This window comes from Scyliorhinus torazame, chromosome 18 (genome assembly GCF_047496885.1).
Source record: "Scyliorhinus torazame isolate Kashiwa2021f chromosome 18, sScyTor2.1, whole genome shotgun sequence".
Classification (NCBI taxonomy): domain Eukaryota; kingdom Metazoa; phylum Chordata; class Chondrichthyes; order Carcharhiniformes; family Scyliorhinidae; genus Scyliorhinus; species Scyliorhinus torazame.
Window position 1 is genome coordinate 170383019 of NC_092724.1, and position 22967 is coordinate 170405985.

General features: G+C 43.0%; 1 protein-coding gene across 3 annotated transcripts in view; it reads left to right on the forward strand.

Annotated features, from left to right (window-relative positions):
* Window positions 1-22967, forward strand: part of ube2o (ubiquitin conjugating enzyme E2 O) — a 202426-nt gene that overhangs the window by 129140 nt on the left and 50319 nt on the right. For 2 of the 3 annotated variants that reach the window (XM_072483904.1, XM_072483905.1), the window contains exons 8-9: window positions 17811-17961; window positions 19148-19719. The exons of the other annotated variant lie outside the window; for it this stretch is intronic. In XM_072483904.1, the coding sequence (XP_072340005.1) occupies window positions 17811-17961; window positions 19148-19719 (723 nt within the window). The remainder of the gene's footprint in view (window positions 1-17810; window positions 17962-19147; window positions 19720-22967) is intronic. 3 annotated transcript variants of the gene reach the window in all.

The window sequence follows — 22967 nt, forward strand, 5'->3', positions numbered from 1 at the left end:
GTTCCCACAGAATCTCCTGTGTATCCCCATAACTATGGAGTCTCCAATGACTAATGCTCTACTCCTTTCCCCCCTTCCCTTCTGAGCAACAGGGACAGACTCTATCCCAGAGACCTGTACCCCATGGCTTACCCCTGGTAAGTCGTCCCCCCCCCCCAACCGTATCCAAAGCGGTATACTTGTTACTAAGGGTAACGACCACAGGGGATCCCTGTACTGACTGCTTCCTCCCAGCCCCTCTCACCGTCACCCAGCTATCTTTATTCTTCGGAGTAACTACATCCCTGAAGCTTCTATCTATGACCACTTTTGCCTCCCGAGTGATCCGAAGTTCATCCAGCTCCAGTTCCCTAACGCGGTTTCTGAGGCGCTGGAGATGGGTGCACTTCCCACGGATGAAATCAGCAGGGACACTGACGGCGTCCCTCACCTCACACATTCTGCAGGAGGAACATTGCACTACCTACCCTGCCAGCCCCTCTAGATTAAAAAAAAGAAAGAAAGAGCTTACCTGTTATTCACTCCCCTTCTCAGCAAGCACTCACTCAGCAACCTCTGCGCCACGCACGATACCACCTGAGGGAAAATAAAAGGAAAACTACTTACCTGTCACCAGCCAATCCCTTACCTGCAGGCTGTGACATCATGGTTCTACTTCTTTCTACTTCTACCTGTGCTCGGGCCTTCCTCTTGATCTTTACAGCGGTTGGGGTTTTTTTGGTTAGAAGAGGGGGGAGGGAGGGAAACACTGTAGAAGTGTTTTGGGTTTAAGTGTCACTTGACAACAGCTCTTCCACAAACCACCTTCCAGTTAGGGTGAGCACACGGATGTAAGCACATTTCCCCCGCAACAGCCAATCAGCAGCTCCGCTCTACTGCCCTCTGCTGGATGCTTGTCTTCACTTCCACAGCTAGGGTGCTCAGGTGCACCTTCAAGTTAGGGTGAGCACAAGGACGTATGCAAATTTCCCCCGCAACAGCCAATCAGCGCTCCGCTCTACTGCCCTCTGCTGTCTTGTTAGAATTTTATAAGTCTCAGATCGCCCCTCATTCTTCTGAACTCCAGCGAGAACAATCCCAACCTACTCAATCACATGCACAGTGATCCATGTCATGTAAAAGAAGTCAATAATTTTCAAAGTGCAAGTGTTGTAGCAAATGACCACAATGAAACAGTAACTGGGTGAGACTTTAAACTAATCAGCAAGGTTTAAAAAGGTGATATCAGTGTTTGTTTAGGTCTGCACAAACACAGAACGACAATAACTTGCTTTTATATGGCACCATTAACATCGTAAAATGTCCCAAGATGCTTCACAGGAACACCAAACAAAATTTGATATTGGGACTGGTGGCTATAAGTTTGGGTGAAGAGGTGGATTTTATAACCTGTCTTAAAGAAGAAAAGTGGTGGAAAGGTTCAGGGAGGGAATTCCAGAGTTTAGGACCTTGGCGACTGAAATCATGGCACCAATGATGGAGTAGTCAAAATTGGCGAAGCATAGGCCAGGTTTAGAGAAGTGCTGAAATCTCTGGATTGTGGACTGAAAGGGTTGCAAAGATGGCGAGGGGAAGGCTCTGGAGCAATTTCAAAACTAAGGTGAGAGTTTTAAAATCAAGGTGTTGCTTAACCAAGTTGGTGAGTCCAGGTGTAATGAGTGAAGCAGCATTGCTTGTAAATGGGTCATTAAGGACATCTCAGCTGAAGCCCCAGGGGAAGCTACGTGTCAGCCGCAATACTTAATAATTGCAACAGGATAAGTAATTAATGCACAGGTTTCCATATGGTCATCCTGGAAATTAAACTGACATATTAGGTGTCCACACAACAGTGATCTGAAAATTGTTGAGTTGACAATCTTTGTTCTCTTCCGTCTCCATATTGCAGGGTGGATTAAATAGTTGATCTGTGACCACAGTGCTTGCTGACCACTAATGCCAAATCTTAATCTGACTATGAGGATTTGCCCTTGCTATTCAAAGTTGGGTGTTTTCTTCCCACAGAAAGTGATTTTAAGAATTAGCATTGCACAATCCCACTTTGCATGTCAAGTTTCATTAAACCCATGTATGAACATTTTGCTAACGGTCACATAAGTCTTCATGGCAAGATGATTTTCTAATTGGCAGGCAGATTAGTTGTTTAAGAATCATTATAGCATCTCAAAAAAATAAATTTGAGAATCATGCGCACACTTCCTGTACAAAAATCCAAGTTGGCGTCGGAGTGTAGCGACTCTCTGCGAGCCCTCCCAAACAGATCCCCTTTTTACGGCTCTTATAACAGTGCACCCTATTATGTATTTTTCTGCTAAATGATCTGTTTGAGCTGTTCGCAGAAAAATACTTTTCACTGTACCTCGGTACATGTGACAATAAACAAATCAAACACAACCTGGTTCCTGTTGTCATGTACTTTTATAATGTTTTGACAATATTAAAGATGAGGCATTTCCTCAATAAATGGGAACAGCACAGTGGTTAGCACTGCTGCCTCACAGCGCCATGGACCCGGGTTCGATTTCAGCCTTGGATGACGGTGTGGAGTTTGCATGTTCTCCCCGTGGCTGCATGGGTTTCCTCCATGTGCACCGGTTTGACCATGCTAAAAGATTGTCCCTTAGTGTCCAAAGATGTGCAGGTAGGTGAGGTTATAGATGTAGGGTGGGGGAGTAGGTCTAAATAAGGTGCTTTCTCAGAGGGTCAATGCATACTCGATGGATTGAATGGCCTCCTGTACTGTAGGGCTCCTGTTAGCCTTTGTTGATGAACCCATTAAATCACTGTCTTTTATCTTGCCATTTTTTCAGTATCTGAATGTATAATTCCTAAAATAAGGCTCTAATTAAAATAAAAAAAGTACTGCATATTTTGCAACAGCTTGTTTACATTTGCCCACTGACTTGGCTTCTGTCTTTTAACAACTTAATTTTGACTCGACACTTAAGTTCAGATTTTGAATAATATGTATTGCCTCAAGTTATGGAATTTCTCACTATATTTGTTCATTCTGCCAATGTCATAGGCTAATGGAATGGGCAGACAAGTGGAAATTTAATGCAGAGAAGAGTGAAGTGATTCATTTTCATAGGACTAACTTGGAGAGACAATATAGAATAAAGGATACAATTCTGAACTGCGTGGAGGAGCTGAAGGACCTGTGTTCACATGTGTATAAATCATTGAAGGTGGCAGAACAGGTTGAGAGAGTGGTTAATTAAGCATACAACATCCTAGGCTTTATTCATGGGGCATAGAGTATATAAAAGCAAGACATTTGTGTTAAACCTGTACAAGAGCACTGGCTTGGTCTTGTGGATTAATACATTCAGTTCTGGGCGTTGTATTTTAGGAATAATGTGAGGGCATAGAGAGTGCAGAAAAGTTGGTGGTGGAGGCACAGACCCGAAACTCTTTTTAAAAAGTTGCTGGATCTGCTGGATCTGCATGCTAAGTGCTGTAAGCTACGGGGCTACGGCCTGGGTGCAGGAAGGTGAAATTAGAATAGGCATTTGGATGTCCTTGGGCTGGCATGGACCAGGTGGGCCGAATGGCCTCCTTCTGTGCTGTAACTTTCCTATGGTTCTAAAAAACATTTTGAGAATAATTTCAGGAAAGAGAAAGTTCAGTTCCGGAGATAATTGGGACAGTTTGGACTCCTCCTTGAAGAGAAGGTTGAGAGGAGGTTTTGATAAGAGGTATTCAAATTCATGAGGGCCGAGACAGAGTAGATCGGAAAAAACGTTCCCATTGGATCAAGAACAAGAATGCATAGATTTAAGGTGATTGATAAAAGAAGCAATGGTGATGTGAGGAAAAGATTTTTCGCACAGCAAGTGGTTGGGCTCTGGGATGCCTGTGTACGGTGAAGGCAGGTTCAATTAAGGCATTCAAGAAGGAATTGGATTGTTATCTGCAAAGGAAGAATATGCAGGGCTATGAGAAGGCAGGAGAGTAGCATTGGGCAAATTGTTCGTACTGAGAGCTGGTGTAGACGTAATGGACTCTTATGCTGTAACAATTCTGTGCAGTTTGTAAAGTTTCCTGGAATGCATTTCAATTTAGTGAGGTGAGAGATACTACCGTTGACATCAAGGAACCATCTTATTGGGTATGACCTCAAAGGAGCCCTGGAAAATAATGGGGCTTTGGGGGAGAGGGGTGGGAGGGGGGGCTGGTTCTTGGAGGACAATCATCTCAGCCCTAGGATATCACAGTAGGAATTGTTCAGGGCAGTGTATGAGGTCAAGGGCCCAATCATCTTCAGCTGCTTCATCAATGATCTTCCCTCGATCATAAGGTTAGAAGTGGGATGTTCGCTGCTGATTATGCACGAAATGTAGTTTCATTTGAGGTTCCTCACACTGGAGTCCAAACCCATGTGCAGCCCGGTTATACAGGGATACAAGTCACAACCAGGCTAGTCACTCCAACCAGTCAAGGCCAGCATTTATGCTCTGCTAAGTATCCTCCCATCTTTCCTCATCTAAATTTAGCACTGTAACCCTCTCCTTCTCCCTTTTGCCTTTGCCTGACTTCACCTTTAATGTATCTATACTACTTGCTTCAGCCACTCTCTGCGGTAGTGAGTTCCATATTTCACCCTTCTTTGGGTAACATGCTTTCTTCTCAATTCCCCATATGATTTCTGGGTGACTGCCTTTTATTGCTGTCCTCTGTTATGCTCTTCCCCAGAAGATGAAACATTCCCTCTGTATCCAACTATCAGTGTTTTCATAATTTTAAATACCTCTGTCAGGTCACCCTTCAGCCACCTTTCTTTAGGAGAAAGTAGACCACGCCTGCCGATCCTTTTCTAATACATATGCCCTTGAATTTCTGATATCTACCTCGTGAATCTTTTCAGCCCCCTCTCCAGTGACTATATACTTTTCTAAAATGGCACCAGAACTGCGCACAATATTCTGTGTGGTCTAATCAAGGTTTGATGTAAGTTTAGCTAACTTCCCTATATTTCAGTTCTATTTCTCTGGAAATATAGCCAAATGTTTGTTTGCTTTACGGTTTTGCTAACCTGTGGTGCAAATTTTAGTGATTGGTGCATTTGTACTCTGATCTTTTTGTCAGTGTGCCCCACTCCAGAAAGACCGAGACAACATTTGGACTTGGGCTGATAAGTGGCAAGTGATATTCATGCTTGGCAAGCAGCAGACAGTGGCTGTTCCACCATGGGAGAGTCGTAATTACCTCAGTCAACAACATTCCATCACTGAATCTCTCAACATCCTAGAGGTCACCATTGACCAGAAACCTATCTGGACCAGCCCAATAATACTATGGTTATAAGAATAGGTCATTCTGCAGTGAGCTCATCTTTTGACTCTCTAAAACCAGGCTGCCATATTTTTTAATTTGTATAAGGAAGGTGGGCATCGCAGGCTGTGCCCATCTCTAATTGCCCATAAAGGGGCAGTTAAGAGTCTGTGGGTTTGGAGTCACATGTAGGCCAGACCACGCAAGGACGGCCGATTTCCTTCCCTAAAGGATATTAGTAAACCAGATGGGTTTTTACGACAATCGTTTCATTGTCATCATTAGACTTTTAATTCCAGATTTTCATTGAATTCAAATTTCACCATCTGCAACGGTGGGATTGGAACCTGGGTCCCCAGAACAATACTCTGGATCTCTGGTTTACTAGTCCAGTGACAAGACCACTCTGCCACTGCCTCCCATCTGCTAGACATAAGCCAGGAATGTGTTGAAATCTTTGCCTTGATGAATGCAGCTCTAATAACTCAATCTCAACATCATCCAGGAAAAAGCAGCCTACTGGATTTACAGCCCATACACTTTGCTTATTCGTTATCTGAATTTTACTCCCTGTCAACAAACTGTGGTTTGCAGTGTGTACTTTCTATAACATGCATTGCAACAACTTGCAAATCCTTCTTTGACAGCATTTTCCAAACCTGCAACCTCTATCACTAGCAGACAAAAGAAGCAGGTGCATATGAATACCGCAACCTGCTAGATCTCTTCCAAATCCTGCATCACCGTGACTTGGACTTGTATCGCTGTTTCTTCATAGTACTTGGTCAAAATCTTGGAACTCCCCACCTGATAGCACTCTGGACATAACTGCACCACAAGTACAGCAGCAGTTTAAGCTGGTGGCTCACGACCACCTTCTTGAGGGCAATTAGGAATTGGTATTAAATGCTGGTCTAGCCAGTGAAGTTCACATCCCCGTGAATAAATGAAACAAAAATCAGTTGAAGCACATGGGAATATCCCTTCATCTCGGAAAAGTTTGAGAATTTTATTCAAAGACTTTGTATAAATTGATTAGTAGTTTCAAGGAGAATGGATCTCTTCGATTGAAAGGCTGAAGGGAATAATGGATTTTTCTTCACTTATTGTGTTTGGGTGGAAACGTGACCAGCTAAACTGATTGCTCATCTTTTGTACCATTTTGGTTAACAAAATAAATTGTCCATAAACTTTAGATAGGATGTTAAGCTGTTGTGTGGGATACCTTTTCTCATGTTAATTTAAATTGCTTCAGTTGATGTGTCTCCTAGTGTCACACCCTAGTGTCGCTGAGCTGTCCAATCCCAGGTTTTTAACCTCCAGCTGGTGTATTATTCTGAAGATTCAAAACCTTAAAACTTGTATGCGTTTAATTTATCCTTTAAAATATTGCGAGTATATTTTACAATTTTAAAATAATGGACGGATAATAAGAGGCATCAAATCCAAATCACTGGTGAGTAAAAATGACACTTGAACATTAGTCTGATGATATAATCATGCCCTATTTTTAATAAAAAAACATTTCTCTATAGTCATGGCGACTCTTACTTTGGGAGATAGGATGTTTTGATTTTTCTGTGTATTATCTGCACTTTCTCCAATTATAACTCCTTACATTTTCATGATATTCCTTCTATCATGCCTGTTCAAGCTTAAACTTTCCTATTTCTAATTGGCTGATGATTTCTGCAGCCTACCAGCCTGATGCTTTTAAATATCCATTCGGCAGTGGATTTGTGTCACTGAGCTAAACACAGCCTCTGGTTATTAACAGCACTTAAGTGCACTTGCAGCACAAGCACTTAAATGTAGCTGTGCTGGGAAAGAATCATTTGACTAATTGGAATGGAGAAGAATTCATTCTACTTACTACTTTACTGAGCAGAAATGCATGCAAGCAACAGGGTATTCTGTAAAATGCAGAACAGACAATGGGGCAGAATTCAGCCAACAACTCCCACAGCTCTTTTTGACTTGGTAAGCTCAAACAAGACTACTATATTAGGTTTGTTCAAGATGCTACACCTGTATTTCTCTATATTTCCAGGATAGTGCCGCATCCATTGCTGCAATACATTAGAGGAACTTGACAATGTTATATAGAGGTGTCATATCACCAGTCATAGAGCTGACTAGGTACTGTTCAGGACTCCCAACAGTCCCCAAACTGAATGGTCAGCTGAGGCTTTGTGTAGATCTCATGCAATTAAACAAAACAGTCCAGAGACGACATCCATCCTATGGCGTCTGTGGATTACAACTTGGCAAAGCTTGCCAATGGTGATCTCTTCTCTAAGCTTGATGCCAATAGCATTTTGGGGGGCAAATACCTTGCAACCAGGAGCCCAGGCAATGAACAGCATTTATTATGCCATTTGTGCAGTTCTGTTTTACTCTCCTCCCCTTCAGGATATCATCAGATCTCGGGATATACCAGTGAACCATATCAAACACTCTAGAAGGAAAGTGGAGAAATTTGTCAAATGGGTGACATACTTTTTCATGGAGCCACAAGACAGGATCTTGATCACAAGAGTTTGAGAGATTCTCAAAAGTGTTAAAAGAGACGGGCCTCACCTTAAACGAGAAATGTGTACTTGCAAAAGCTCAAATTCTTGGAAAGCATTATACAACATTAGGGCATAGAGGTCGACCCTCAGAAAACGAAAGTCATCAGTGTCTTTCACAACCAAAGTCTGTTACTAATGTTTGCGGATGGTCAGTCAGGTTGTCAAATTTATTCCATATTTAGTTCAATTATTGAACCTTCGCGAGAAAGAACCAACAGTGGATCTGGGACATTGAGCAAACCAATGCATTTCAGTGAATAAACGAAAGGCTCATTTCTTCCGATCTGCTAGCGCATTATGATCTCTTTTTAAAAATAAATTTAGAAAACCCAATTCATTTTTTCCAATTAAGGGGCAATTTAGCGTAGCCAATTCACTTACCCTGCACATCTTTGGGTTGTGGGAGCGAAACCCACGCAAACATGGGGAGAATGTGCAAACTCCCCACGGACAGTGACCCAGAGCCGGGATCGAACCTGGGACCCCAGCGCCGTGAGGCAGCAGCACTAACCACTGCGCCACTGTGCTGTCCGTGCATTATGATCTCTGATTGCTCATGGTGGAGGCCACAGATAGGTCCTCTGGCCTTGGAGCTGTACTCATTCAGGTCCAGAAGGATGGTAACTGCCAGTCTGATTTGCTTCTAGGTCATTGACAAAAATGGAGAAATGTTATGTGACTAGAGAAAGAAGTATTGGTGGTGACCTGGGCATCCGCGAGATTCTCAATGATGGGACTACATTCCAAATTGAGGCAGACCATAAATGCACTTGTCACCCTCTTGAACTCCACAAAGATGGTCAAAATGCCTCTGCTCATACATTTCAGACATAGACTGATATGTTACCCATACACAACCAGGGAGATCGCAGACCACAGCTGATGCATTATTCTGAACAATGCTTGATCACGTCGTTACCCACGACTTCATGCCTGTTTCTGGGATGGAAGCATTCCCATCAATCATATCAGATTACATGCTAGTCTGAGTGAAAGCCACAAGAAGTCAGGAAAGCACAGAAGAAAGATCTTGAGTGTACCCAGGTTATGAAGTTTTGCCTAGAAGGTTGGTTAATATACAGTCTGAACGACCAGCTCCTGCAAAAATCAACAAAGGAAACATGGATGATCTTCTAGTATTCGACCATTGTCTGATAATACACAAAATTATGAAGGAGGAGATTCTTCATAGAATCCATGGTGGTCACTTGGAAATAGTGAAATGTAGAGCATTATGCACATCACTGTTTATGGTCAGCAGTAATATGTTGCAGGTGGCAAGGCAATTCAAGATATCGTCATGTCATTACTTTGAACCTTTGTACAGTCTAGTTTCCCAGATAGGCCTTGGAAAAGATTGGGACAAGACTTCTTTGCCTTTTGAGGAAAAGCATACCTTGTCACAGCGGATAATTATGCAAGGTGGTTACAAGCGACCAGACGTCACGCTACAACGGTTGAGACGTGATGAGAGTTATTCAGGATATCACCTCCATGCATATGTTTCGGGATGAAATTGTTTCGGATAATGGGCCACAGTTTGTGAATGAATACTTCAAGAAATTCACAGATAACTGTGGATCACTCCTGTTGCTAATTCCCCATTGGAGACACTGAAAGAGGTTAAAAATCTTAATGACCAAGAATACTAACTGGAATTCAGCCCTGCTAAAGTAGAGCCACATCTTTTAACCAGCTATTCACTGGTAGAGCTGCACTTGGGTTGAGGCTGAAGACACCAATTTCTTTGCAGCAGAACCTGCAATGCAATGTTACAGCAGGTGACCATGAAGGATATGGAGAACAGCCTGTGTAATAAACAGAAGAACTGGTATAATTCCAGGCAGAGTCAATACTTTAGCCCATTAGTACCAGATCAGAAAGTTTTAATTTGAGATCAAAGATCTGAAGGCACATTCCTTAAACAAATTGAACAACCGCGTTCCTGTCCCATCCACAACATTCAGAAGAAACAGGAAGACTCTGATCTTATTAGAACCTGCAAGATCACATGTATTTGATTACCGTTAGCTTTCGGATGATGCCCTGAAGACGACATCAATCAACTGCGGAATGCTGATCCACCCAATAGATCAGTTCAAGCCATCACCACTCTCAACGGTGTCAACAAGAGCAGGGAGAGTTGCAAAGGCACCACAAAGGCATAACCTGTGACCTGTGGACTTTGGGAGAAAGTGGAGGTAGTGTAAATATAAATAGATCAATAATGTGGGGTGGCGGGGAGATGTAGCATATGTTACTAGTTATGGTAATGAGGTAGTGCTGTGTGTCATGCAACAGTGATATTAGCATGTGATGTGTGCTGGAGACTCTGTGCAGCAGATGGAATAATCTCTACACAAGAGAGATGTGTTTCTCATTGTGCATATAGTGTAAGTAAAGTAGTTTTGAAGTAACCTACCTGAGCCAGTCTGGAGCTACAAGTGTAGAGGAAAACTTCCCCAGTTTGGGTTGGGCCACAGGACAAACCACAAATCAATTATCACCTTGATGTTGGCTCGGATGCTACTGGACTGCCTTTCCTGCTATTGGATTTGGAGAATCTTGCAAAGGCACCGCTCGTGCTTCTCCAGTGCTTTGAGGTCCCTCTTGTAGGCTGACCAAGTGTCTTAAGCATATAGGAATGTGGGAATCACAGCTGCCCACCAACCATAACCTTATCTTGGATTTGAGATCCTTGTCCTCAAATACTCTTCCTCAGTCGGTCGAAGGCTGGGCTGCCACATTGGAGGTACAATCATCGAATTTACAGTGCAGAAGGAGGCCATTTGGCCCACCGAGTCTGCACCGGGCCTTGAAAAGAGCACCCGACTTAAGCCCATACCATCACCCTACCCCTGTAACCCAGTAACTCCACCTAACCTTTTTGAACACTAAGAGCAATTTAGCATGGCCAATCCACGTAACCTGCACATCTTTGGACTGTTGGAGGAAAGCGGAGCACCCGGAGGAAACCCACGCAGACACGGGGAGAATGTGCAGACTCCACACAGACAGTGACCCAAGCCGGGGATTAAACCTGGGATCCTGGAGCTGTGAAGCAACAGTGCTAACCACTGTGCTACCGTGCTGCCACCGTTGAAGGATTTTGCCACCTATGTCTGCCTTCCTTGACTCACCCGATGAAGGAGCTGTGCTCCGAAAACTAGTGATTCCAAACAAACCTATTGGACTTTAACCTGGTGCTGTATGACTTCTTACTGTGCTCACCCCAGTCTAATGCCGGCATCTCCACATCTTGCCTTAAGAGGCAGATGGTCCACATTTTCCAAGATTTTGCTGTTGATATTAATTTATTGGGGGAGGTACGGTTGGAGGAACTAATTGGAAGAGAGAACCTTTGCTTTCTGGATGTTTAGTGAAAGACCCATTTTCTCATTTCCTTCAGAGAAGCAGCACAGTTTTAGCTTCTTGCGTTAGAAGGGATATAATTGTATTGGAAGCAGTTTAGCGAAGATTCACTTGACTGATTCCTGGGATGAAGAGGTTTTTTAATGTGAAAGTTTTGAACCATTTGGGCCATATCAATTGGAGTTTAGAAGAATGAGAGGTAACCTTATTGAAACATACACGATCCTGAGGGGATTTGACCTGGTGGGAGGCTAGAACTAAGGGGCATAGTTAAAAAATTTGCAGTCTCCCATTTAAGACTGAGATGAGAATCTTTTTCTTTGTGGGTTGTTAGTGTGTGGAATTGTCTTCCCTGGAGATCCAGGAAGGCTGGGCCAAGGAATATATAACGCTAAGTTGGATCAACAAGGAAATCTAGTTATGGAGGGCAGGCAGGAAAGTGGAGCTGAGTCCACGATCTGATGAGCTATGACCTTGTTGAATAATGGAGGTGGCTTCAGGGGTTGAATGGCCTAATTATAATTCAAGTTGTACGTTGGCCAAGAATTTATCCTTGGCCCCCTTTTTTATTTCGACATCCAGTAGCACCAATGGAGGTCCCAGGATAAGGGCCATGTGGTTTCCCATGACCTCCGTGGAATATTAACTACCCTTTTAAGGGGGCAGGGCTTCCCTTTAACAAGGCAAGCTCAGCTTGTATAAAAGCCCTGGCCTTGGTGTCGCTCGAGGAAAGAGACCCCTCAGAGAGTGGAAGAGTTTTGGAATTGTATTGTAATAAACCTTGTTAGTTCATTTCTACTGTAATTATGCTTTCTGCTTACTGCGTATTCAACTGGTTAGTTTTCACGTATAAGCTGATGACACCCAGTTCTATCTCTGCATCTCACAATGGTAGGGAGTGGCGTAGCAGTATTGTGGCTGGATTAGTAAGCCACTGATCCACAGTCATGCTCTGGGGACTCACGTTTGAATCTCACCATTGCAGATGGTGAAATTTGAATTCAATAAAAGGGTAGTTAATATTCCAAGGAGGTCATGGGAAACCACACGGTCCTGATCCCGATCCCGGGACCTCCATTGGGGTTATAACATAACCCGATGCTTTTGGATGTCAAAATAAAATTGAAAGTCTAAAGGTGACCATGAAACCATTATCGAGTGTCGTTAAACCACCTGGTTCACTAATGTCCTTTAGGCAAGAAAACCTGTCGTCCTTGCCTGGTCTGGCCTACATGTAACTCCAGACCCACAGCAATGTGATTGACTCTTAAATGCTCTCGGGGATGGGCAATAAATGCTCGCCCAGCCAGCGATGCCCACATCCCATGAATGAATAATAATTTTTAAAAATACTTCCACTGTTGCTAAATTATCAGAGCTTAAGCACGGTAGCATAGTGGTTAGCACTGTGTCTTCACAGCGCCAGGATCCCAGATTCGATTCTCGGTTTGGGTCACTCTGTGCAGAATCTGCACGTTCTCCCCGTGTCTGCGTGCGTTTCCTCCGGGTGCTCCAGTTTCCTCAAGTCCCAAAAGACGTGCTGTTAGGTAATTTGGACATTCTGAATTCTCCCTCTGTGTACCCGGACAGGCGCCGGAATGTGGCAACTAGCGGCTTTTCACAGTAACTTCATTGCAGTGTTAATGTGAGCCTGCTTGTGACAACAATAAAGATTATTATTATAAAGAGACCAGAGGGGAAATTTCTTCACAGATAGTGGTGAGCATCTGGAACGAGCTACCAGAAGTAGTGGTAGAGGCGGGTAAAATGTTGTCTTTTAAAAAGCAGTTAGACAGTTAAATGGTCTGAGTGGGTTTAGAGGGATATGGGCCAAATGTGGGCAAGTGGGACTAGGTTAGTGATGGAAACTGGGCGGCATGGATAAGCTGGGCCGAAGGGCCTGGTTCCATGCTGTAAACATCTCTGACTCTATGACATCAAGTAACGGATGAGCAGAGGTTTCCTCCAATTACATTTTGGAAGACTGAAGCCATTGTCTTTGGTTTCCGCTTCAAAATCTGTTCCCGAGCTACCAACACCAACCTCCTCCATGGTTTGGGGGACTAGACCAGAATTTTGAGACTTCCTGTCATTCGTCCCCATGCTGAGATTCTGATTACATATCCACACCATCTCTTAAGATGCCTATTTACGGCCACACGGTGGTGCAGTGGTTAGCACTGCTGCCTCGCAGCGCTGAGTACCCGGGTTCAATCCCGGCTCTGGGTCACAGTCTATGTGGAGTTTGCACATTCTCCCCGTGTCTGTATGGGGCTGACCCCACAACCCAAAGATGTGCAGAGTAGGTGAATTGGCCAGACTAAATTGCACCTTATTTGGGAAAAAATAATTGGGTACTCTAAATTTATTTTTTTAAATGCATATTTCCACCTCCAACTTCATCCCTGCCTCATTTCTCATTTGTTTCTGCCTTTGTTACATATATTCCTGACCATTCTAATGCACCCCTGGCTGCTTTCCCACTTTCTACCCTCCGTAAACTTGAGGTCATCGAAAACTATGCTGCCCATTTGATTGCCAATCAATCAGTACCTTTTTCTTCTGTAGTATAAATTGTGAGGACAGTAAGAAGTCTTACACCAGGTTATAGTCCAACAGGTTTGTTTCGAATCACTAGCTTTCGGAGCACTGCTCCTTCCTCGGGTGAATGAAGAGGTATGTTCCAGAAACATACATATAGACAAATTCAAAGACAAATTCTATATATATGTTTCTGTAACATACCTCTTCATTCACCTGAGGAAGGAGCAGTGCTCCGAAAGCTAGTGATTCGAAACAAATCTGTTGGACTTTAACCTGGTGTTGTAAGACTTTGTACTGTGCTCACCCCAGTCCAACGCCGGCATCTCCACATCATGTATAAATTGTGGTGATTGTTTGAAATTTGACATTCTTGTATTTGTCCTGATGAGTGTAAGATAAAAAGCTCCAGCAACATGTCTCTCTTTTCACAATAATCAAGCACTCTACTACTAAGCAACTGTTTCAATAAACAATCATCCATTCAAACTCCACTTGAGAAATATTGTTCCTCTTAGGAGCAACAGTACCAAGTGTTGTTCACCTATCACCCCTGTGCTTTCTGATCCACATTGGATCTTGGGTGATCAATGCTTTGATTTCAAAATTCTCATCCTTGTTTGCAATTTCCTCCATGACTTCACCCCTCCCTAGTCCTCTGAAAACTACACTCATCTAATTGTGGCCTGTTGAGAATTCCTGCTTTTAATGGCTCCACCATTGGTGACCATGCTGTCAGCTGCCTGGGGCCCTCAGCTCAGGCATTACCTTCCTAAAGCTCTTTCACTCCCTATCTCTCTTCCTGTAAGCCACTCCTTAAAATCAAATTTTTTGACTAACTTTTTGGACCATCTGGGTTAATATTGTCTCCTGTGGCCCATTTTGCTTTATGATGTCCCTGTGAAGCATCTTGGGAAGTTTTATTACTTTAAACCACTATATAAATATTTATATTAAGAGGAAAAGATGAGCATACCAGACATCCTCAGAAAACTAATATTAAACTAAGAACAGGGACTCACCCAATTAGCATCAGCAAAATAAAAGTAGTAGAAGAAAGTAATCGCACTGAAGGCTGACCAATCTCGAGGACAAGATAGTTTCCATCACAAGATTTTAAGGGATGCCCCAACTACGATCTTGCAAAGTTCCCTTGATTTGGGAACCATTCCTTTTGATTGGAAAATTGAGTATGTCAATCTACTGCTTAAGGAAGGTGAGAGGCAGAAACAGGAGAATTGTAGACCAGTTAGCCTAACACCTGGTGTTGGGAAATTATTGGAGACTATAATAAAGGATTATAGTTGATCCAGGGAGTCTGCATGGATTTGTAACGGTATGCCTGATGAACCTAATCAAACCTTTTTGAAAAGGTGGCTAAATTAGTGGATAGGGGAATGTCTATGACTGTTGTTTATATGGAGTTCCAAAAGGCATTTGATGAAATCCCTTCTAAAAGGTTGTTAGCTAGAGTTAAAGTTCAGAATTGAGGCCAACTTGTTGATCTTTGGATCTTGCGAGGCGTTGAGAGCCGGGTAGCGGGGTCTCCCGGCTTTTATCGGCCGCGGTGAGCTGCTTTTCCGGTGCAGAGTGGCCATTGGATTGTGCCTTAAGAGGGAATGCAGCATTGATTTTCAGAATATCTCCAAATTTGCGGTAACGCAAAGTTGTGTGGGAGGGTGAGCTGTGAGGACGATGCAGAGATCCTTCATTGTGATTTGGACAAGTTGAGTGAGTGGGCAAATGAATGGAAGATGCAATACAATGTAGATAAATGAGGATAAATGAGAGATTATCCACTTTGGTAGCAAAAACAAGAAGGCAGACTGTTATCTGAATGGCCATAATTTCAAATGGGGAACATGCAACGAGACCTGGGTGATCTCGTACACCAGTCGCTGAAGGTAAGCATTCAGGTGCAGCAGGTGGTAAAGAAGACAAATGTTATGTTGGCCTTCATTGCGAGAGGATTCGAGTACAGGACAGGGATGTCTTGCTGCAATTATACAGGGCCTTGGTGAGGCCACACCTGGAGTATTGTGGCAGTTTTGGTCTCCTTCTCTGAGGAAGGATGTTCTTGCGATGGAATGAGTGCAGCGCGGGTTTACCAGACTGATTCCTGGGATGGCGGGACTGACGTACGAGGAGAGATTGAATCGGTTAAGATTGTATTCGCTGGAGTTAAGAAGAATGAGAGGGGATCTCGTAGAAACCTATAAAATTCTAACAGGACTGGACAGGGTAGACGCAGGAAGGATGATCCTGATGGTGGGGGTGTCCAGAACCAGGGGGCACAGTCTGAGGATACGGGGGAGACCATTTTGGACCGAGAGGAGGAGACATTTCTTCACCCAGAGAGCGGTGAGCCTGTGAATTCACTTCCACAGGAAGTAGTTGTTTTATGTTTTCAAGAAGCAGTTAGATATAGCACTTAGGGCAAAGGGGATCAAAGGATATGGGAAAAGCGGGATTAGACTATTGAGTTGGGTGATCATAATGAGTGGCGGAGTGGGCTTGAAGAGCCCAATGGCCGCCTCCTATTCTATGATTTACCAGAATGATATCTGGACCTCAAGGGGTAACCTATGTGGAGAGAGTACAAATTGATCGGGGCATTTGCTGGAATTCAGAAATATGAGGGTTGTAATTGAAGTTTTTCAATATATTAAGCGGAATAGATGGGATGGATTAAAAGCTATTTCTGCTCTTCTAAGACTAGGGGACACTCTAAAAATTAAAGCTCGACTTTTTAGGTGGGAAATTAGGGAACACTTCTATGCACAAAGTTTAGAATTAAAGTAGAAGTTTAGAATTTTATTGAGCAAATGGCAGTTGATGCTGGATGAGCAGCTCGGTAGCACAGTGGTTAGCACTGTTGCTTCACAGCACAAGGGACCCGGGTGCAATTCCTGGCTTGGGTTACTGCATGGAGTCTGCACGTTCTTCCCGTGTCTGCGTGGGTTTCCTCTGGGTGCTCCGGTTTCCTCCCACAAGTCCCAAAAAACGTGCTTGTTAGGTGAATTGGACATTCTGAATTCTCGTGTGTGCCCGAGCAGGTGCCGGAATATGGCGACGAGGGGATTTTCACAGTAACTTCATTGCAGTTGTAATGTAAACCTACTTGTGATACTAATAAAGATTATTATTATTCTTAGTTGATTTTTGATCACTAAAGTGTTAAAGGATATGGACAAAGGTGAGTGTATGTAGTCAGATTGCAGATGAACTATGATCACATTGAATGATAAAACAGGCTGGATGGTCTTAATGACCGTTGTAATTCTTTAAAATTCTGTACGTCGGGATTGTGAATGCTCAGATAATGAGTATGATTAAGACTGAGATTGATGGATTTTTGGGTACTTAAGGGTGTTGAGGCGTAGGGTGGCAGGTAAATAAGCTTGTGTGTGTGAAATGGTTTACTCCTATTCCTTTTTTCTGAATCTCACAATATGAAGTTCAGTTCTCTGTGGAATTGTTTAGTTGTCTTGTGCAATAAAGAAATAAAGAACTTTTGTAGAATCTGGAGCACGTCTAATGTTTTGGCCCATGGTCCTGATGGAAGGATTTAAGGACTTAATTTTCCTCACATTTTCTTTCTTGCCAGTCGAATGGTGAATTGGATAATATGCAGGATCATTCTACTGAAATATAAATTCTCTTTCTCTACAAATGCTGCCTGACCTGAGTATTTCCAGCATTTTCTGTTTTTGTTTCAGATTTGCAGTATTTAGCTTTTGGATGATATGAAAGGCAGCTTCACTTTATTCCACCATTGGTCAGGGCACCCTTGTGTTATATTTCTCAAACCCAAATGGCAAATGCATCAAAAATATTTCTGGAATTTGGGATTTGACCAAACTTCAAGAAAGTCCGGAAAACATTGATTCATTCAGTTATATTTTGAAGTCAGTATAGAAATGGACATGCCCATTTTATTTGTGAGACTGATCCTGTGGATAGTGACTCTCCTGTTATTTCAAGTTCAATTTATATTTTAAAATGGATTGTCGAAGATGATGTACCCATTTGTGTTTTTCCTTTCTCTAGGGTGAAACGCTTGAACTGTTATGACCATGCTCGCATGGTCCTGGCAGAGCGGGCTGTGTACGTGCTCCCAGGAGATCCTGAATGTACAGCTATTTCTTCAGAGGGTCCAGAAGGAAATTCCATCATTGCTGTGAATTCTGTTGTCAGAAAGGTAACTTCAGTATGGAGATACTGTGCCTAAGGCAGGTAACTAATCAAGAGTGACTACTCCTTTAAGGAGAGCATACTAACTCTTGTCTATTTGATGAATGAACTTCAACATAAGTGTGAGGTGCTATATTTAGTAGGAAGGATAAGGAAGCCACATACTCCTTTCAAAAAGTCTCTAAATGGGTCGAGGAACCTGGATGTACAAATATATAAATTACTAAATATAGCAATGCATATTAATAAGACCATTTTAAAGAAAGCGAAGAAAACACTGGGGTTCCTTTCTAAAGGGATAGAATTCAAAGTTATGTTAAACTTCTATAGAACCCTGCTTAGATCACATTTGGAATACTGCGAACCACCTGGTTCATATTTGAAACGGACAAAGTGGCACAAAGATATAGAACATAGAACATTACAGCGCAGTACAGGCCCTTCGGCCCTCGATGTTGCGCCGACCTGTGAAACCACTCTAAAGCCCATCTACACTATTCCCTTATCGCTAGAATGGTATCAGAATTGAGGGGATAGACTTATGAAAGACTGAACAAATTAGGATTCTTTTCTCTGAGAAAGGTGAGCTGATTGAAGACCTTTTAAATTATGAAGGGATTTGGGTGCAGAGATGATGCTTCCATTTGGGCAAGAGAGAGATTGGAACCAGGAGCCATTAATAAGTTAGTCATCCAGGGAATGGTGAGAATGTGGAACTGGCTATAACAAAGAGTAGTTAAGGTGAATAGCTGGATTTTGAGGGAAAGCTGGATAAACAGGAGGAGGAAAGGTTAGATGGTTATGTTGATAGGGCGAGGTGGGAGGGGGTTCTTGTGGAGCATGAACACTGGCATAGACCGGTTGGACTCTAGAGCTTTTTGTGCTGTAAATATTTTGTAATGTGTGTAATTCTATCTCAAAAAGTATTACTTTTTAACTTCTGCACATCCAATTTCTAAGTCAGTTAGAAAGACACTTACACATTTAAAATAATTTACCTTGTTTAAGACCGCCTCAGATGAGCAAGGTAAGCAGATTATTTAATTGATTATATGGAAGTATTGTAGGAATGTGTGTGGCCGGGTTCATGGCTTTATTCAGAAAGTAATTTGTCAATGTGCTGCAATTTGTGATTATATTTGGCAGCTGTATGACTGAACCTTCTGCAACTTGTCCTTCTGTCCTTTCATAAGGTTAAACGCCTCTTTGACAAGGAGATAGTGAAGAAAATCTTGAATAATTTGGATGATGTGGATCACTCTGACAAGTTCACAGTTGCTTTGGGTGATGGATCTGTCATGGTCACCTCGACTGTTTTTGGACTTAGTGGCTCTAAACCAAGATTAGGTTGGGAGGGCACACCTCAACTGACGATAGGACTGAACTCCCAGTCTGTAAATGGGGATGTAGAGAAGGAACTTGTTCTCAGCAATGGCCCAGTCCCTAATGCTGACAATCAGTTGGAACAAAGAGTGAAAGTGGGAAACTTGAAGGTTTTGGGCCAGTCTCCAGTGGTATTAGGTGGAGATTTGCTGGAAAGTAGCCAGACTCTGAAACTTCAGCTAACAGAACAAGATGCAGATGACGAAGGTGCTGAGGATACCGATGAAACTAGCTCGATTTCTTCTTCTGCAAGTTCAACTGCATCATCGCAAAGTGGGGGACAAGGACGTAAAAAAAGTATCCCACTTTCTATTAAAAACTTGAAGAAGAAACACAAGAAGAAAAAAAACAAACCCTCCAGAGAATTCAAGCCAGGTGACAGGTGAGATATTACACTCTGACAGAAAAGCAGTCGGTCAAATGCTACTGGTGATGGATTGAAGGTCTGACTTTTTTTTGTTGGACCTGTATACCAAACCTTTTGTGATTGATACAGTACAACATCCAGATCCCTCTGCAAGTCCGAGCTTTGCAAGCTCCCACCGTTTTGATAAGCACCTTTTTCATTCTTCCTGCCAAAATGGACAATTTCAACATTAATATAGTAACATTCTTAGAATATCGGAGCAGGAGGAGGCCATTCGGCCCTTTGAGCCTGCCCGCCATTCATTATGATCATGGCTGATAATCAGGTTTGATACCCTGATCCATCCTTCCTCCTCTTCCCCACCCCAGCTATATTTAATTCCTTCTTGAAATTTCACCATGTTTTGGCCTCAACTACTTTCTGTGGTTGTGAATTCCACAGATTCACCACTCTCTGGCTGATGATATTTCTCCTCGCCTCAGTCCTAACCCCTTATCCTCAAACTATGACCCCTGGTACTGGACTCCCCCACCATCGGGAACATTCTTTCTGAATCTACCCTGTCTAATACTGTTATAATTTGTAAGCTTCTATGGGATCCCCTCTTACACTTCTAAACTCCAATGAATATAATCCTAACCGACTTAGTCTCTCCTTACATGACAATCCCGTCATCCAGTAATCAATCTGGTAAACCTTTGCTGCACTCCCTCTGTAGCAAGAGCATTCTTCCTCCATTAAGGACACTAAAGCTGCTCACAATACTCCAGGTGTGGCCTCACCAATGCCGGACACAATTGCAGTAAAACAACCTTATTCCTATTCTTAAATCCTCTCGCTATGAAGGTCAACATACCATTTGCCTTCTTTATTGCCTGCTGTACCTGCCGCTTACTTTCAGCAACTGTTGGACAAGGACACCAATGTCTCATTGAGTGTCACCTCTCTAAATTTGCTCCTATGCAAATAATAATCTGCCGCCTTGTTTTTGCTATCAAAGCGGATAACCTCACATTTATCCACATTGTACTGCATCTGCCAGACATATACCCATCCACTCAGCCTGTCCAAATCCTGCTGAAGCATCTCTGCATCCTCCTCACAGCTCCCCTCCCACCCAACTTTGTATCATCTGCAAATCTGGAGATAATCCATTTAGTTCCCTCGTCCAAATCATTAATATATAATGTGAACAGTTGGGGTCCTCGCACAGATCCCTGCGGTACCCCACTAGTCACTGCCTGCCAATTTGTCCGCATTATACTCTACTTATCAGATTTTTGCCTGCTCACACTTTTTCCTGTCTTTATTATGTATAAGGACGAGATACTTACGCAAAAAAGCCTTAGAACCTTGAGTTATTCACAAGCATCTGGGCTGGCTGATGTAAGTTTCAATTGTTTGAAAATTTCTAAAGGTGTGAGCCGGAGAAAACTGTTGCAATAGGAACCTGTGTGCAGAGGGCAAAAGTTAACTACAGCCTCTTTCACCTAATTCTTTTCCTTGGTACTATTTGAAAGAAGGCAAGCAAGTCTGCGCTGTAAAGTCTATCACCAGGAACACAAGATCTTTACTTCTCGGAGCTCTCAAATCTTTTCTCTTTGAAAAAAGCGAGTGAAATTTCAGCAGGTTTTTAATCAAATGAAATGTCGAGGTTTGCAGTGGTTGGAAATTGGTTAGTGGTGTTCCAAATAATCCAGATAAAATTCACTGATATAAATTAATCATTTTGATATGGAGCTGGCAGGAACGGTATTCGGGTTTACAGATGATAAAACGGGAGAAATATTAAATGATTTAAGGATTAGAAAAGCTTTAAAGGAGCATTGTTAAGATGGCAAAATGGGCAAAAAGAAGCAAACTTTTTTAATAAGGGACGGGGAGTCCACGCCAAGTAAAATAAAGAAACATAACTTTATTTACAACACGCTATGCACACTGCCCAGTAGATCGCTACCTGTTCTGGTTGGTGCTTTACTGGCCGACCTTTTATACAACGGTTAATATAGGGGTTGGGGAGCTCGATTCACAAGGACCATGGGAAGATGATCATTCCCACCCTGTAGGTCCCATGCGGGATATTACAAATTTAATTACAAAGTAAATCTGAGGTTGTACTCCAAAAAGTAAAAAAGCTTATTGTGGAGAATGGTTGGATGATGGGATGTGGGCCGGGGGGGGGGGGGGGGGGGGGGTGGATTGCCACTCCACGGAAGATCATTCATTCAAGAATCCCACTACTATTCGCCAACTCTGCCATGGTTGTACATCCTCTTGGCCTGATCCCTCAAGGTAGTCGTGTGTCACTAACTTGATCGACTTTATTGAGAAGGTGACAAAGATGATTGATATGGGGAGGGTGGTGGATGTTATTTACATGGACTTCAGTAAAGCCTTTGACAAGGTGCCTCATGGCAGACTGGTACAGAAGGTGAAGTCACACAGGATCAGAGGTGAGGTGGTAAGATGGATACAGAACTTACTTGGTCACAGAAGGCAAAGGGTAGCAGTAGAAGGGTGTTTTTCTGAGTAGAAGGTTGTAACTAGTGGTGTTCCACAGGGTCTGTGCTGGGACCTCTGTTGTTTGTAGTGTACACAAACGATTTGGAGGAAAATGTAGCCGGTCTGATTAAGTTTGCGGATGACACCAAGGTTGGTGGAGTGGCAGATAGTGTTGAGGATTGTCAGAACAAAAAGCAGGACATACAGAAGGTACAAATGGTAAATGGAGTTTAATCCGGACAAATGTGAGGTGATGCATTTTGGCAGGTCTAACATAGAGGGGAAATATACCGTAAATGGCAAAACTCTTAGGAATATAGAAAGTCAGAGAGATCTGGGCGTGCAGCTCCACAGATCTTAGAAGGTGGCTACACAAGTGGACACTGTAGTCAAGTAAGCATTCGGAATGCTTGCCTTCATTGGATGGGGCATAGAGTATAAAAACTGACAAGTCACGCTACAGTTGAATAGAACCTTGGTGCGGCCGCACTTAGAATATTGCGCACGATAATGGTCGCCACATTACCAGAGGGATGTGGAGGCTTTGGAGAAGGTGCAAAGGAGGTTTACCAGGATATTGCCTGGTCAGGAGGGTGTTAGCTGTGTGGAGAGGCTGAATAGACAGAGTGTTTTCATTAGAAAGACTGGAGGTTGAGGGGTGACCTGATAGAGCTCTACAGGACAATGAGGGGCATGGATAGAGTGGATGGGCAGACACTCTTTCCCAGGGTGGAGGGGTCAGTCACCAGGGGGCATAGGTT